Source organism: Talaromyces rugulosus, chromosome II, assembly GCF_013368755.1.
Source record: "Talaromyces rugulosus chromosome II, complete sequence".
Taxonomy (NCBI): Eukaryota; Fungi; Ascomycota; class Eurotiomycetes; order Eurotiales; family Trichocomaceae; genus Talaromyces; species Talaromyces rugulosus.
Window position 1 is genome coordinate 3,137,774 of NC_049562.1, and position 17,516 is coordinate 3,155,289.

Consider the following 17,516-nt stretch of genomic DNA (forward strand, 5'->3'; position numbering starts at 1 on the left):
TATAATAAACTAAAAATATTATAATTAAATTAGAAGAACATAAAGAAAGTATTTAACTAGATTTAAGTCTGTTTAAATAAAAGAATTTCAATGTAATACTGTAAAGTGGGTGGTGTCTGAAAGACTTATATATGAGGGAGTTGGAACCTACTGGGCTCCGAGGGGGTTCCTACTAGGAGTCGAGGCAGTATATAAAATAAATAGAGATGGGTTATATTGATATAGAATAAACCGCTTGAGCCCCTTCATCTAGGGGAAAAGGTTCTCAAGCTTATAAGCCTGATCTAAATAAGACCCTATCTTCTAATGAGGTTATATTCCATGAGTATAAGGGGTAGATGCATCCTTTCTAATATATTATTTATAATAGATCAACTCAACCCTTAGCGGAGATGTAGATCTTTATAAACCAGATCAGGCATTCTCAAGCTTAGTACTTTATAATCTATCTCTTCTAGAAGAGATCGTCCTCAAGACTTTATATACATAGATTAGGAATAACCTTATTATCTAATATAGTGATTGCTGCGGTAGCCGGCCAATCAAAATAAAAGATATCATAGTTTCCTAATTCAGAAAGCAGTTTAGTGCAGTAATAGATAGGTCTACCTATATGTATATTAATATATAGAAACTCCAAAAATAAATATAGGATGTTTTTTATCTATATATAGTAATATCTTGGTATATGCCCCTTATTGATTCCTTTATTAATTAGTTTTAAATTAGAAGCTATCACGGATATTTTACTAATCTAAAATTATAGTATTTCTTAGAATTAAGTTTTTTTCTTTATCCTGTTCTGCTTCTGTCTTTGCCAATAATAGTTCCCCATGTATCTAAGCCTATTTATCTCCTAGTTTAGATATATATTAACCTATCTTGATGTTATTATAGAAAATTCTAATCTATTATAGACCCTTAGGCTTTACTTATTATAGCTATAGTACTTACTACTCTATTCTAGTAAATACTTCCTTAAGAGACTCCTAGTTGGCTTTAAATTAGTTCTTAATAAAATAGTATAATGCTTTGGTATCCTAAGTTACTATAGTTATTTTTAAGATTTCTTATAATAGATATTTAGTAGTTATTAGATTATTAGCTAATAGATTTGAATAATAGAAGAATATTTTTACTCTTTTTGCTATTATTATTAAAGAATTTAATGTACTCTTTACTATTATAAATAGTTTAATATAGGCTTTCTCAAATCAATTTTAATTTCTTTTTTCTAATAGACTCTGTCTTAAAGTCTAAATAGATAATATATATAGTAAATACTAATAAGTATATCTAATTTTTAAAAAGATTTAGATTTATTATTTTTTAAGCCTGATACTAATATAATTAATTACCTTAAGTCTAGCCTTATTAAGAATACTATTTCAGCTTTCTTAATTGAAAATATGGTAAAGAATACTGATAAGACTTCTTATTATATATAGGCCACCTTTAAGATGCCTATACTGGTGGCTTCTGCTCTGGATATCTCTAATATTTTTCTGTCTAGCGACTAGCTAGATTTTTTAGGATATTATAATCCTCAATTTAGGGCTTTTTTATATATACTTAGAGTACGCAGTCTATATTAATTAATTAGTTAAAAGTCAGCTTAATTAATAAGGGTCCCTTCTATATACTTTAGTACTGTCTTTGTAGTGGATAAATATTTAATACTTTAGTAGAGCTATCTCTATTTATATTATATAAAATTAGTAGACTGCTACTAGAATTTCTATATATAGTATCTATTAATAGAAAAGTATTATTACTATTTCTATTTAAAAATAAAATATGATTCTATATTAAATTTATAATTAGCTTTATTCTGTATTATATAAATAATATTCCACTTAGATATATTTTTAGAGGCTATCTAGGCAGCCACTAATTAGATTTAGATTATCAAGGGGATACTCTATAAAGAGCTATCCTCGTTATCCTTTTAATCACAGATTTGCTCGCTAGGACTATCTGAGTTAGACTAAATTATAGTATTGAAAACCTGTCTTAACTAGATTAAAGATATTATAGGTTAGATTTTTTAAATCTTGAATTAGTAAGTAAGTGTAATCTTTTTTTGATATTTATTTTTAATAGGGTTTTTGTCTAGTCTAGTACTAATAGTAATAGAATAAATATTTTGATATTGTGTCTGTTGTTATCTCTACTGTTCTTGCTTCCTCTACTGTCTACTGCTATGGTGATGTTTTGTAGAGTCTTTCCGTGTAAGGTAGTCTTTTAGGATAATAGTTTAGTCTTAATGGTTAGTTTTCTTTTATTTTTTTGAATAATGAAATCTTTTTTTTTGTTATATGATTTCTTTATAGAATCCTTATTAAACCTAAAAGCTGGTGAGAAAAATAGAAAGAGTGATTCTAGAGTACAGCTAGCTTTTTTTTATAGTTAAATAGTAATCTTTGTTGGTGGTACTAAGGGGTATAGTAGAGATAAAGAGGTTATATTTATATATTAAAATAGTTCTGAGTTAGAGCTTTTATAGTTCCTAGTCAGCTTTAGGTAGGAGGCTCTAAAGTGATAAAGACTAAAAAACCTATTTTTAGAAAAAGAGTCTATCTTTTTTTTATTTTGTAGACTACTGATTGATAATATTTCTTAAAGAGTTCTTTTGCATTGCTAAGATCTTTTTTATCTAATTATTTATTCTTATAAGAAGAATATCTAAGCTATTTTATCAAGTACTTAGTTTATCTATAGTAGATATAATAATTAATAATAGCTTTAATTTCCTATTCTTCTTTGTTATCTATAATAATTGTTTATAGTTTTTGTTCACTTTTTTATTTTTCTATAGATAATATAGTTCTAATAAGGAGATATAGAAAATAAAATAAATTTAATACTAATTTATTAGTAGCTGGAGCTGGTAAGCTTGCTTTTCTATTCTTTTAATAATCTTAAAGCTTTCTTTATATAGGAAGTCAAGCTTCTTATTTAGTCTAAGGGATTTAAGATTTTTTATAAATAATAATACCTGGTTACTTATAGTGTACTTTTTTGGTTGATAATATTTATTATAATAGATAGCTTACATCTTAGTTATTTTTTTAAGATAAAGCTTCATCTACTCCCTAATTTCTTTTAATTTCTCAACACGCTCTTATGTTGATTAAATTATAGAAGATTCAATATAGTTATTAAAGAAAGGCTTTAGGTTGAAGCTAATTAGGCTTCTAAATAGGGTTGTCCTAGTACTTATATATTTCAAGTTATTATAAATAAATTAAGCTACTGACAAATATTATATCTAATTATTCTATTACTAGTTTGTATAGCAACGCAGATAATATTCTATAATCTGGTTTAATCTTTCTGTCTAGCTGTCTGTCTGTGAGTAGAAAATAGTATTTAATTATTATTTAATTTTAAACTAATATATTAGTTTAGACTAGAATTTGCTAGTAAAAAGTAATCTTTGGTCAGTAATAATACTATCTAGATAGCTATAGATATTGAAAACTTTTTTAGTTATTATATCTGTAAGTTTTTTAGTATTAATACTCTTTTTATAAAAAATATAGGTGTCTAGCTTAGTAAAGTGGTTAATAATAATTAATATAGAGTTATAAATTTTTTTCTAAAGTCTGCTCAGAGATAGGTTTATAATAAAGTCTATAGATAAGCTTTTATTTAGTCCTAATAGGACTAGTAATAATTATAATTAACCATAAGATTGATATCTTTGTATCTTTATAAGCTGATATATCTTACAAGTATAAATATACTTATTTATATCTTAGTCTATTCTAAGCTAATAATATTTTTGACTTATTAAGTCAAGAGTTTTTATAATACTAAAATAACCTGTATATAGATAATTATAATATAACTTTATAAGTTTATTTTATAGAGCTATATCCTCTAGTATATATATCTTCTTATAATAATATAGAAGACTATTCTTAATATTCCAAGCTGTTTTTAAGTCTTTAATTTAGTTCTTAGTTGCTTTTAAGTTGTTTTTAACTTAGTTTCTAGATAAGTCTATTAATTTAGATTTAGAAATCCTGTCCACTGGAACTATTTTTTATTAAGAAAAAGCGTTCTTTTTCTATAGTTTCTATATTAGATCTGTAGTTGATGATATTAAAAAGCTAAAAATATCCTCGGTTTGTATTATTCTAAATGTAAATCTTTTTTGATAATAGTAGGCTTTAGAAATCTAACTATCTATATATAAATCTATACTAAAGCTTTCTTCTTAAAATAAGCTTACCCTACTAAGATTATTCTCTAAAGATATTAAGCTTACTAGCCTTATATTAAACTCTAATATATTTAATTTTAATTTATATTATAAAGTTGGTAATAATCTAATATCTTTTTCTCCCTCTCTATCTTTAAAAAAGTCTAAGTGTTAAGATAGAGTATCTAAAGAGTTCTTTACTCTAGGCTTATATTTAATCTTAAAATTATAAACTACTAAAAGCTAAGCTTATCTAGGAGAATATATATAACCCGCCGGGAAAATCAAAAATCAACCTTTTGAAATTCAATGCTACTGGAAGGCATCCAGGGCTTCACTATGGCCCCTGGACTCCCCAATATCGACAACCACCCCCTAGACCCAGGGGGGCAGGCGCTAGGTCTGGTGAACCCCATAGGGGCCTATATAGGTACCCCAGCAGGAACAGCACCACCAGCGCCCTCTGAGGCAAGTGCAACAGTCCCTCAAAGCGAGGGCTTCTTACCTAGCCTAGAAATCAACCCTAGAGAGTTGTTTTCCCCCCTAAGCAGTATATCAGGCTTCTAGGAAGCATCTAAAACTCTAGAGAAGAGACTACAGAAATATAGCCCTGATGGGGTAGAAAGAGCCTCTATAAAGGCCTTAATTAGTCCAGCCTACAAGGATATGGAACAGGCCTTATTAGGCCACTTTGCAAGCAGCAATAGCGCGTTGCACGCGGAGATGGCCACTATAAAGGCCTATATGACCTCTCTGGTAAAGGTTATAGAGTAGTACTTCATAGGTTAATTAGGCGCTCTGGAGCGCTGTTTCTCAACTTTAAAAGCTTAATAGGTCTCTCTAAATGTTCTAAACCACCCCCTAAAGCCCCTATCATTAGGGAGTAACTGCTAGGGCCTATGATAGTCTCTGTTATCTTAGAGGACGATGTTTGCAGAGATTACCTATGGCTCTTAAGCTAATCCGAATAGGGCCGCTAAGCCTATAGAGCCACGTAGAGCTTTATCTTTGATATCAAAACCACCCTTTAAGGTAAAGCCTGCAGCAGGCCTCTAATAGGCTGATATAGTAGCTAGTAATGCCTAGGAGTGGTAAATCATTACAAAAAAATAGGCTTACTCCCCGAACCAGCCCCCAAAAGTCTAAATGGACCCAGGGAGCCTAAAGCCTATTTGTAGAAGTAATAAGAAAGACTACAGGCTTATATTTAGGCGTAAAAATAGCCGTACCGCCTCTAGAAAGTCTAAAGCCGATATTATCTTGCAGTTTAACCGTTGCCTAGCCTAGATAAGCTTTCCGAACTTTGCCAGGGTAATAGATGCTAATTATACTGAATTAGGAGCTATCTCAGCTTTATTGGACCAAGGAAGTACTGTAGGCTTACTATTACTAGCCTATAAAGACTTATTAGTAGCTGCCTGCTATCGGGTCAATTCTATAGTTATCTCAGTGGAAGCAGACTAACAGTGGCATAAAATTAAGGTGTATGCAGTGCTAGTAGCCTGCTATAGCGTTTTAGAGCTAGGCCTAGCCAGGGAAAAAATTGAATTAGGGGGCACATGCACCCTAATAAGAAACCCTACCTAGATTAAGCTGATAGTAGTTATCTAGACTAATAAGCAGCGTTTTTTTACTATTATTATAATAATAGGAGGTCTAGATAACACCTATAGGCTACTCGCCTAGGATATATACTTTAAAGGCAACAGGCACCCTATCAGCCTCTATTATAAAGTAGATAAAGACATTGTTTGCACTTAATACTGTGGCATTAGCTACCAAACTTATAGAGGCTGCGGTATCTGACCACTACTTTGCACTGTGTGTGTTGGTACCTATAAAGCCCAAGAGCATACCTGTAATATGCTAGACTATAGGGCCTAAACAGGCCATCTATATCTATATGCATCTACTAAATGTAGCAACTGTAAGGGGAAGTATTAGGCTGATTCCCTAGGATGTTCTAAGCTTTAAGAGGTCCGCTGGTAACTTTATAAGTACTTTCCTAACATAGAGGTCATTATGTCTCCTCCCTCTCCTGAATAGACTGAATAGGAAAGTGTTGCTAAGGAGGCTTCTTTTCCAACCACTACCCAGGACGCCTTCTAAGTCCTAAAGCTTAGAGAGGTTGATAATGCTATAGAAGATACTCTAGAGATATTACTTTTACCGTACTTATCTCTATGTCCAATACTAACGCCTAGAGCTATAGCCTCTATTAATGTTGATTATTCAACATAATTATAGCTATATCTACCCCACAACCTTAGAGGCTCTAGAAGCGGGGATAAAGTGGTAAATAGGTATTATATACCTGCAAGAGCCTTATATTGCTTATGACTTCTTCTATCCAGGCTATCTACTGTACTAGCCAGGGGGGGAGAAGCGGGATCAATGGGTGCTTATAGCTATCTGTAAAGATCTTATAGAGGTGGTTAAGATTGAGAACCGCACTGATTTAGTAGACCACCTCTATTTATAGGCTCTAGATATATAGAAAGCACTAATAATTAGCGGGCATGCCCCCCAACGCACTAGAATAATCAACTGCTATAATATATAGATTAGGGCTAGTTACCGGTGGCAAAGGGCCTTCCTTAGATGACATTAGGCTATTGAGGACGCAGATTAGGACCTGTTTATAGTAGATAAGTGCCTATTAGTGGGTGATTTCAATGTTTATAGCTCTTTGTGGAACCTACTGGCCAAGGGCCGGGTTAATGCTGAGCCCTTGGAATAGCTTATAGAGCGGTACTCATTATATATTAATAACCCACTGGGAGAGGCCACACGCTATAAGAAGACCAAGGGGGTATTAATTATTGATTTAGCATTATCCTCGCTAACTTTAGGGCCTCTGCAAGCCTAAGAGGTGGATAAGGATAAGTCTACAACATCTGACTATGAGCTTATCGTCTTAGCCTAGAAAGCCCTAGAACCCTCTCCAGAAGGAATCTCTGGGGAGATTACTAGATGGCAGATAGAAGCTCTGTAGGTAAATAAGGAAGCTCTAAAGCTGGCTATAGCAGTTTAGGTCTTAGAGGCTGTAGACCACCCCCCTCTTAGTGATCAATGTATCGAGGAAGACCTTATTAAAAAGACTAATTAGGTATAGGACACTCTAACCAGTGTACTTAATAGGTATACTAAAGCAATATAGCTTTATGCACACTCTAAGTGGTGATAAAAGCTAGAGCTGCAGTAAGCCTAGAGTTTATGGGCTGTAGCCTGCAAGCGGTGATAGATCTATATCTGTACTGATATTAAATTTAAGACTGCAAGAACCACTTATTACTATAAAATAAAGGTGGCTAAAAAGACCTGTTAAAAGGTCTTCTTTACTGAGAGAAACCTTAGAGGGAAGGAAAAGTGGAAAAAAGATTCAAATCTCACTAGGAACTCTTTTCCCAAAGGCCTTAGAAATGGTCTGGAAAAGCTTTCTCCAGAAGATCTTAATAAGTGTTAAATAGCCCTACAGTACACTAAGCCACAGACTAATCCTATTATCTCAGTACTCTAAGGCCCGGATTTAGAAGCTCTCCCTGTCACTATTATAGCCAATAAAGAAGCTTTAATTAGGGAAATAGTATTTCCTAATGCCCCTTATAGCTCTCTTTTTAGAGAGTTACTAGGTGGACAGACCTATATACTTATAACATTAGAGCAGGTATATCAGGCTTTATTCAGCTAAAGCATTAAAAAAGCTCCAGGGGCTAATAGACTTAATTTTAAAGTATACTAGCTACTCTGGGCACTAGACTCATCCCAAATTATAGGGATAGCTAGATAGTGCTTTTGGCTTGGGGTGTACCCAGGGGTCTGGAAGATTACTAAAGATATCCTACTTTAGAAGCTAGGGAAGCCTAATTATATCTAGATAAAGGCCTGGAGGGTGATAAGCTTGTTTAGCTGCCTGGGCAAGGTTATTAAGAAGCTGGCTATAGGCCTTATAGCAGATTGATATAAAGCTCAGGAGGCTTTATATCCTAGATAAATAGGGTGCAGGTGGGGCCGTGGGGCTATTAACACGGTGGCCTGCCTCATGCAAATAATGCACAAGGGATAGACTCAAAAGCTTCTTATAGGCACTATCTTTATTAATATTATAGGGGCTTTTAACTATATTGACCTCTATAAGCTTAGTAAAGCTATAGAAACTACAGACCTAGATAATAATCTTATAAAATAGACCTTATTCTTCCTTATAAATAGAAGGGTCAGCCTTGTAATTAATAGTTATAAAGTCTCTAAACAGCTTATTAACTTAGAGCTATCCTAGGACTCACTGATTTCCCCAATCCTTCTTTTTATCTATATCCAGGGTGTGTTTCAGGCTATAGAATAGTAGATATCAGAGATTAAAGCCCTGTTTTATACTGATAACATAAGCCTGGTAGCCCAGAAAAGCTTAGTCTCTAAGATCTGCAGGCAGCTAGAAGCAGCAGCAAAAGCTATTATTAAGTAAGGACTAGCAAATAGCATCAAATTCGACCCTAAAAAGACAGAAGCCATCCTATTCTCTAGGGCTACCAACAGGGAACATAAAAATCAGGTCCAGGAAGCTAGGGTACAGGTAAGAGACGCTTTAGTGACATTCTCCCCAACAACCATCTAGTGGTTAGGGATTTTACTAGATCTAAAGCTTACCCTTAAAGCCCACTATAAATACCATCTATAAAAAGATTAAAATACTGAAAGACAAGTGTAGACACTATACAAGGCTCAAGAGCTTCTCCTAGGCCTAGCATAGCAAATCTAAAAAGCCATCACATAGTCAGTGGCATTTTATAGGGCCAAGCTTTAGTAGCATAGACAAAAGAACTACCTAGAAAGACTACAGGGCCTAATTAATAACTAGGCCCGGGCAGTCATAGACATACTAAAATCCACCCTATTAAGACTGCTTATAAAGAAGACAGCTTTAAAACTAACAGAGATCTTATTAAATAATAAACAGCAGTAATATGCTCTAAGACTTTTAGAACTTCTCTAAAGACATTTAGTAACAGAAATACTCCTTATAACACTTAGAGAAGGAAATATCTATGCACAGCCTGAAGAGTAGCTGCTAGAAAACTGAGCTTAGGTAATATTAATCTGCTAAGGCCTTTAGAAGCTGGGTATAGGTCTGGTTTATAGACTATAAGAGGTCTTAACTACTAATCTTTTCTAGAGTTTTAAGCATATAATAGAGCTTAATAATAGATTTATACTATTAGATTTTAGAATAGACTCTCCTGAAACTATTATATAATTAGTCTTAGATCTTCTAAATAGGATAGAGAATATTAATCTTTACTTAGATGATTCTAGATTAGATGATCAGTATATAGGCGCTATAGTAGCTTATAAGCTATTTATTAGTCTTTAGAGATCACGCCTAGCTCTTTTAGGTGTAGACTTTGAAGTTTTTAATGTAGAACTAATAAGAGTAGTCGAAGTCCTAAAGTAGGCGCTGACAAAAAATCTTAAAAGGCTAATTAGGGTGTTTTTTAATGCTTAAGCTGTTATAGGTAGGCTTTAATATACCTAGCCAGGCCCTGGCTAAGCCCTGGCGCTGTGGGTATATAATCTAGCTAAGGAACTATAGATCACTGGCCGCAGGGTTATTATATACTAGGTGTCAGGCCATAAGGAGGTCCTAGGCAACGAAGAGGCCGATAAAGCCGCTAAAAAAGCTGTGAGAAAGCCCTGAATAGATAAATATTTAGGCATCTTACTAGCATATACTTAATAGGCCTATACTGAAGCTTATAGAGCTATTAAGGCTAACTAGCTTGTTATAAAGCTTATAAAGCATATCTAGTAGGCAAGCTAGACCTATTATCCCCTTTAGAGATAGAAGCTTGACCTAATATTGATAAACATCCCTAAGCATCTAGCATAGTGATATTACCAGTTCAAGACTGGCTATGCACTAATTAGGGCCTATTTATACTGAATTAAGGCCTAAGACTTCCCTAATTACTTAGAGTACTCTAGAAGGACTAAGATAGTAAAACATCTTCTTATAAACTATCGATAGTAGTGCTACTAGCAGGAAAAACTATATACTGGTTTGGCTGAAGTGGGGGTAAAAGCTCTGTAGAATAGTGAGTAGTGCCCTGAAGCATGCCTATTCTAGGACTTAAAGGCCACTACAGCGCTGCTAGCGTTTATAGGGGCCATTAGAGAGTGAGAGGATAACTAACAGGCCTAGGAACAGGCCTATAAGACTGATAATTGGGGCATTGAGGCCCTGGATAAGGGAGAGCGAGAGGGGGAAGGATAGTAGGCAGAGGTGGCCTGCTATTATAGGCAACACCCAAACGTTAGTAGCCATAAGGAGGGGATAGTGGTTGCTATCTACTATAAGCCCCCGAATTATCCTATATATATAAATGGCTTGGGGCAAGGAAAGTACAAGATACCTTAAAAGCATGGATCCAATGGGGGTAGAGGCACCGGTTTATAGGGGGCAACCCCTATAAGTAGGCCTAATCCACACGAATCGCTGTCTGTCATAGCCTAGGGCTCGGTATAGACGTTAAATTTGATTAAATAAATAAATAAATACCACAAACTAAATACTTTAATTAAAAAGGACTAATATCTACTACTATTTATTAAAAAAGTCTTTAAGTACTTAAATAAATCAAAAATCTTTATTAAGCTAGATATTAGATAGAGATTTTACTAAATCTAAATATATCTAGATTTTATAGATTTAATTATTTTTTATTGTTAATATAGCACTTTTAAATATAAGATAATATTATTTAGTCTTATTAATAAACTAGTAATATTTTAATAATTGATTAATAATATTTTTATAAACTATTTTAACCAGTTTATAATTATGTTTATTAATAATCTATTGATATATAATAAGAATAAGCTAGAGTATAAGATGTATATGTGATAGATACTAAAGAAACTTTAAGAGATAAAACTATAAGCTAATATTAAAAAATATAAGTTTTATATTATATTAACTAAGTATCTAGACTTTATTATTATTTTAAAAAAGATAAAGATTGATTTAGTAAAGATTAAAATTATCTTTTTTTAGAAATTACTAATAATAGTTTTAAAAGTATAATTATTCCTTGGTTTTTATAACTTTTATTAGAAATTTATAAAGACTTATAGCTAAACTATAAGATTATTATATTATTTTACTTAAATAAATATTTTATTTATATAGAGTAAAGAGTATAAAAAAATATTTAAAAATCTGAAAAAGAAATTATTAAAAGCTTTGATACTAGTTTATTATAATCTTAATTATTAAATCTATATAGAAATAGACATATTAAATAGAATAGTGGCTATAGTCTTATCTTAATTATATAAAAATAAGAAATGATATTTAATTGTATACTACTCTATATTAATAATCCTAGCTAAGCATAACTATAATATCTATAATAAAGAATTACTAGTAATAATAAAGACTTTAAGAAAATAAAAGTCTAAATTAATTAAACTAAGAAGATAGAAGTCTTTTAATATCTTATTAGATTATTAGGCTTTTAAATACTTTATAATTATTAAAGCTTTAAATATTTAATAAGCTTAATAATATAAGTTCTTAGAGGAATACTACTTTATATTTAAATATCAACTAAAAAAAGTAAATATATTAATAAATATCCTTATCTAAAAAAAAAATAAAAAAGTAAAAAATCTTAACTATTAGAACTAAATACTATTATTACAGTATAAAATCAATAATAAGATTATATTTAAAATAATATATATAGAACTAGTTACTCTAACTGTAAAAAATATTATTATTATTAAAATATTAGTAGTTAATAAAGAATATATAGCTAAGAAAGATACTAAAATCTTATTTTTAGAAAAAGAAGAGAGCTATAGAGTAATTAAAGAATAATTTTTCTTTAATAAATAATTCTATATTTCTAAGAAAAATAATTTATAAATATAACTATTAGATAAAGTATATTGATAATCTGTAATAGCGCATCTAAGATATATAAAGATACTGAAATTAATCTAAGAATAGTTCTATTAGGAGGTATAGAATAATGATATAAATTAGTATATAGATAATTATAAGATATATAAAAAGATAAATATATATAGAGATAGAGTCTTTAGATTTCTTTAATTATTATCTATCTTAATATAACCTTAGTAGTATTTATTAATAGACTTTATAAAGCTGCTCTAAGATAAATAAAGATTTAATAATATTTTTATCACTATTGACCACTTAACTAAAAAACTAGTTTCTATATTATACTATAAGGAAGTGACAGCTAGAGATATAGCAAAATTATAGATTTAATATATCTTTCTATAGATAGGTCTACTAGATAGCATTATATTAAATTAAAAAAGCTAGTTTATCTCTAAGTTTTAAAAAGAAATATACTAAATTTTCTATATTAAGATAAAGCTATTAACAGCATAGTATATCTAGATAGATAGATAAATAAAAATAGTAAATTAATATTTTTAATAGTAGCTATAGCTATATATTAATTTTATAATAAATAACTAGTTAGAGTATTTATTAATTATTAATTTTATAGCTGTGTTACTGCCATAGAAATTTATAAAGATATCTCTATTTAAAATAGAAAAAGATTATATTTTTTAGATATTATTTAATTAAGCACTATTAACACTATTTAGAAACTATATACTAAATAAGAAAGAAGTCTAAGTATAAATACAGTATTTAGAATGTATATAGAACTATATCTATAATAATATTACAGAAGTATAAGGCAGATAGTAACAGTAAATAAATAAATATAGATAGAAGATAGACTTTAGAATTAATAACTATGTTTATATCAGTAATAAAGAATAAAATATAAAATAACTAAATAGAAAACTAAGCTATTAGTTTAAAAAACTATATAAAATATTATATAAGATAGATTATATCTTTAAATTAGATTTATTATAGGATATATAAGTATATTATATCTTTTTTCTAGACAAGCTCTATTATATTATTTTAACCAAGCCCTTTACTAATCAATTAAAAAAGAAATATTCTAAGCTCTAGATTAATAAAAATTTGGAATAAGAAATTAATAAAATTCTAAACTCTTAGATATATTAAAAAAAGCTATACTATTAAGTAAGCTAGCTAGACAAAGATCTAGATCTAATATAATATCTAATAGAATATTTTTTAAATGCTCTACTGGCGCTAAAATTATTCTATAATACTAACTCTAAAAAACTAGATCTACTACACTGGTTAGATATATAGATAAAAACTATAGAGAAAAATTAATTTATTAAAGAGTATATAAATAATAATAAATTAATAACTAATACTTAAGGACAAGCGTTTCTAAAAAGAGAGGGTGATGTGATAGCTGAACCTAAGACTATTTCTAAGGGTAGGAATAGCTTTATAGCTGGATAAGAGGCTTTAGGTAAGAAGGGTATCAACCTTAACCCATGGTGCCAGATCTAGGGATAGCTTTATTCTGGGGCTATAAGGGGTCAAGCTGGTTACCTAAGCATATAAGATAAAATCTTCCTGTAGGTCCTGGTAGTTAGATTCCTTTCCCATGCTTGTTGTTTTAGAGAATCGCATCCCTAGATAGGAATCGAATATCTTTGGAAAAGGCACGTCACAAAAGGGGTTAATTGATAGTTGAAAAAGGAATTTTCTGTGACTTTGAATGTCCACGATAGGTTTATTAGCTAGAAAATAATAGTGAACTAGAAGGTATCCATTGATGTATGTATGAATATAAATTAAGAGAAAACCCCATAGAGCGGATATTGGTTTCATAACATAAGCCCGCTCATGATCAGGAAGGACTTAGTATGATTTCACGGTTGACATATATTTGAAAAAATCGACTCGCTATATATCCTGGCTATTCGCCTGTTTTCTATTTATACATGTATTCCCACACCAGCTAAGAACATTTCTAATGGGTTACCTCGGAAAACCAATTTGATCGAGAGCTGAATCTCGGTTGATTAGAAAAATGAAAAGTCCGTAGGGAATAAATGTGTTGAAGAGCCAACTAAGAGTAGAAGCTTGCCCACGTCGAACGAAAGGCCCACGACCGCTAAGAACGTCGTCGACCACGTTTTTGGCTGCTACGTCGATATTCTGTTTGTTGGGGTGTACTATAGTCTTCTTGTGGCGGTCTATCACCGCGGTTATCTTCTGGTAGTATGATTTCGGGGGTAGCTCAATGTCCGCGATATTGGATGGGTCGTTTCCACTTGTCTGGACACCACCGAGGATGACTGTGACAACTCGCACTCCAAGAGGTGCCAGCTCGAGACGTAACGTCTCGGAAATCCTCGTTCCAGCACACCTGGAGCTACTATATACACCTATATCAGAGTAAGTATAGCGAATCCTAAGAGTAGCCATAGAAGATAAATGTGGTCAAGACGTACCCGCCCATGCAAAAACCATCTCGCTAGATACCGAACTAATGTTGCACATGACCCCTTTGGCTTTGATAAGCATTGGCGTGAATGCCTGCGCCATTGCAACAACGCTCCAGACGTTTGCGTCGTATACCCCCTTCGCGTCGTCGAGGGATGCGTCCAGAAGCGGTACTATGGCATTGACGCCAGCATTGTTGACGAGGATATCGAGTGTCCCTCCCGTGCGTTTCGCAACGGCATCCGCACATTGACGGATGGATTCAACTGACGTGACTTCGAGTTCGATAATCTCTATCCCATCTATTTCACCTAGGGACCCAGCCTTGGCCTTGTTGCGTATTGTCGCGAAGACCCGAAAGCCTTTGGCATGGTAGACCATTGCCATTGCCGCCCCCAGTCCTCCATTGCTGCAACCGGTGATCAGGACCGTTTTAGACATTCTGACACTCTGGGAGGGCCGAGCGTATCTGGATACGTGGTCGACAGTTTGAATTGGGTGACCTGAAGAACAGGTGGGACTCCATTTATATACATGACATATGGGCAATGGGTAGAATACATATAAACGGACTCCGGCGAGCCAACCCCATCGCTGTTGTCAAGGAGATTGAGACGGAAGCACGATAATATATTCCGTTCCATATAAAATCCACTAGGCAATATGTAACACTCCTATTATACGCGGATGAGATTCCGGCGGGATTACCCCCGGTCCCTCCGGCTCCTCCGGTTCACTGACTACAACGGTCGCTGTGCGAGACACGCTTTGCAGTGAGGATATTGTATTTTTTTCTTGCTGCAGTGACTTGTTTGAAATAAAGGTGCTGGCAATGTCTTTCTTCACTGTTAATGTTTCCGTGGGCGGATGCTTCCCATATATTGTATCCAATAAGAAACATGTTCTGCTGCCAATCCTCTTTAAATGAAACCCTGGTGATAATAAGCTTTATGTCTTCCCTGGGGCATGCCTTGCCCGGTTACATGGGGTGTCCCACAACCTCGAGTTCGGTGGAGATGACTCTTCTCGGTCCATTTTGTCTTGGAGCAACTGTCAGTTGTGGTATCGCTGGGTTATACTTTCTCGCTTCGTGTGTGCGTGTGTTGGGGCTGGGTGGTTTGGTGACTATCGATTCGTTATACCAACGAATCAATTATATAGATATATCAATCAGTTGATTGATCGATTCATATGTATAAATGTATATATATTAGAACATCGACCACTAGGGTGAGTTTCCACAGATACTAGAAGAATATATGAAGTAATCCGCAGGCAAAGGCCCAAAGCAGAAACGACGTGTCCGGTATTGGAATGCTCATAGCAACAATGAGGTCGGTCAAAGACAAGTGAGTGCATCAAGGACCAGGAAGGAGTCAGCAGTGGGGCCGCCGAGCCTATCAGCACCACCGAGTTTGGCATAAGTAAGCATCTCCGCCACCTCACGTCTTTCCTCCCGAACCCAGACCGCCGAACTATACCCTTTTTTTTTATTTTTAAAGAACAGTCGAACCAAGCAGCCCGGCCCAGGATCAATATTAACCAAAAAGACCAGAGGAAAATGTCATTCTCCAATCTTGTCTCGGGCATTGCCTTCAGAGACGCCCATCCCGATGACCGCGGTTCGCAGATATCTCGTGCTCGCTCGCAAGTCACCACCCGCTCGCTGACCAGCACGCAAGCCACGAGCGTCAGTATCTCAGGAGACATCTCTAGTCAGCTACATGCTGGCTACAGTCACCCGCTGGCCAGATCATGGCAGGCCGAAAGGCAATTGACCAAGGTAAGGCAACAAAAAAGACTCCAAGAAAAAGTCCCCCCTCCCAAAAGGGAGAAGAAACCGACACAAAAGACTCCATTCTGACTGTTTCTCTAGGAAATGCTCATCTACCCACTATTTATCACAGACAATCCCGACGAAGAGACGCCGATCCCCTCCTTGCCAAACCAACATCGCCGCGGCTTAAACCGCCTTGTTCCGTTCCTCTCCCCGCTCATCCGAAAAGGACTTCGATCGGTGATCCTCTTCGGCGTCCCTCTCGATCCCAACGCAAAAGACTCCCTTGGTACAGCAGCCGACGACCCTAATGGCCCTGTCGTCGCAGCCATTCGATTGCTACGGGCCCAATTCCCCCAATTATACATTGTTGTAGACGTATGTCTGTGTGAATATACTTCTCATGGTCACTGTGGAATACTTTGCGACGACGGCAGCCTCGATAACACGCAGTCTGTTGAACGGATATCGGACGTGGCCTTGGCCTATGCGCTGGCAGGTGCCCACTGCGTCGCCCCCTCTGACATGAATGACGGTCGTGTGCGGGCCATCAAACTGAAATTGATCGAGGCCGGAGTCGCGCATCAAGTTCTTCTCATGTCCTACAGTGCCAAGTTTAGCGGCTGTCTTTACGGTCCCTTCCGAGACGCTGCCGGTTCCTCACCCTCGTTCGGTGATCGAAAGTGCTATCAATTACCCCCGGGAGGCCGTGGGCTTGCCCGTCGTGCTATCCAGCGTGACGTTGCCGAAGGAGCCGACATCGTCATGGTGAAGCCAGCGAGCAGCTATCTGGATATTATCAGCGACGCGAAAGAACTCGCAAGGGATATGCCTGTGGCAGCATACCAGGTCAGTGGGGAATTTGCTATGATCCACGCTGGCGCCAAAGCGGGCGTATTCGACCTCAAGCAAATGGCCTTTGAGAGTACAGAAGGTATCCTGAGAGCCGGTGCCGGCATCGTCGTGAGCTACTTTGTGCCAGAATTCTTAGACTGGTTATCATGAACAGATTTCGCTCCATTCTTTTTTTGATATAATGATGACTTGTAACGTTTCATGCAATACATACATATAATTGGCCGCAATGTTGAAAGAAAAAAAGAGACAGAAACGAACCCAAAAAAAATAAAAAAATCATC

The 17,516-nt window shown here is 34.4% G+C and overlaps 2 protein-coding genes across 2 annotated transcripts; one reads left to right on the forward strand and one right to left on the reverse strand.

Moving 5' to 3' along the window:
- Positions 1-14,132: 14,132 nt before the first annotated feature.
- On the reverse strand, positions 14,133-15,041 carry TRUGW13939_03544 (uncharacterized protein; the record flags this gene model as incomplete). The annotated part of the gene is made up of 2 exons (XM_035486724.1): positions 14,133-14,542; positions 14,609-15,041. 2 exons carry the CDS (start codon positions 15,039-15,041, stop codon positions 14,133-14,135), a joined length of 843 nt encoding a protein of 280 aa, XP_035342617.1.
- Positions 15,042-16,161: 1,120 nt separating this feature from the next.
- On the forward strand, positions 16,162-17,382 carry TRUGW13939_03545 (uncharacterized protein; the record flags this gene model as incomplete). The annotated part of the gene is made up of 2 exons (XM_035486725.1): positions 16,162-16,383; positions 16,477-17,382. 2 exons carry the CDS (start codon positions 16,162-16,164, stop codon positions 17,380-17,382), a joined length of 1,128 nt encoding a protein of 375 aa, XP_035342618.1.
- Between the last annotated feature and the right edge of the window lie 134 nt (positions 17,383-17,516).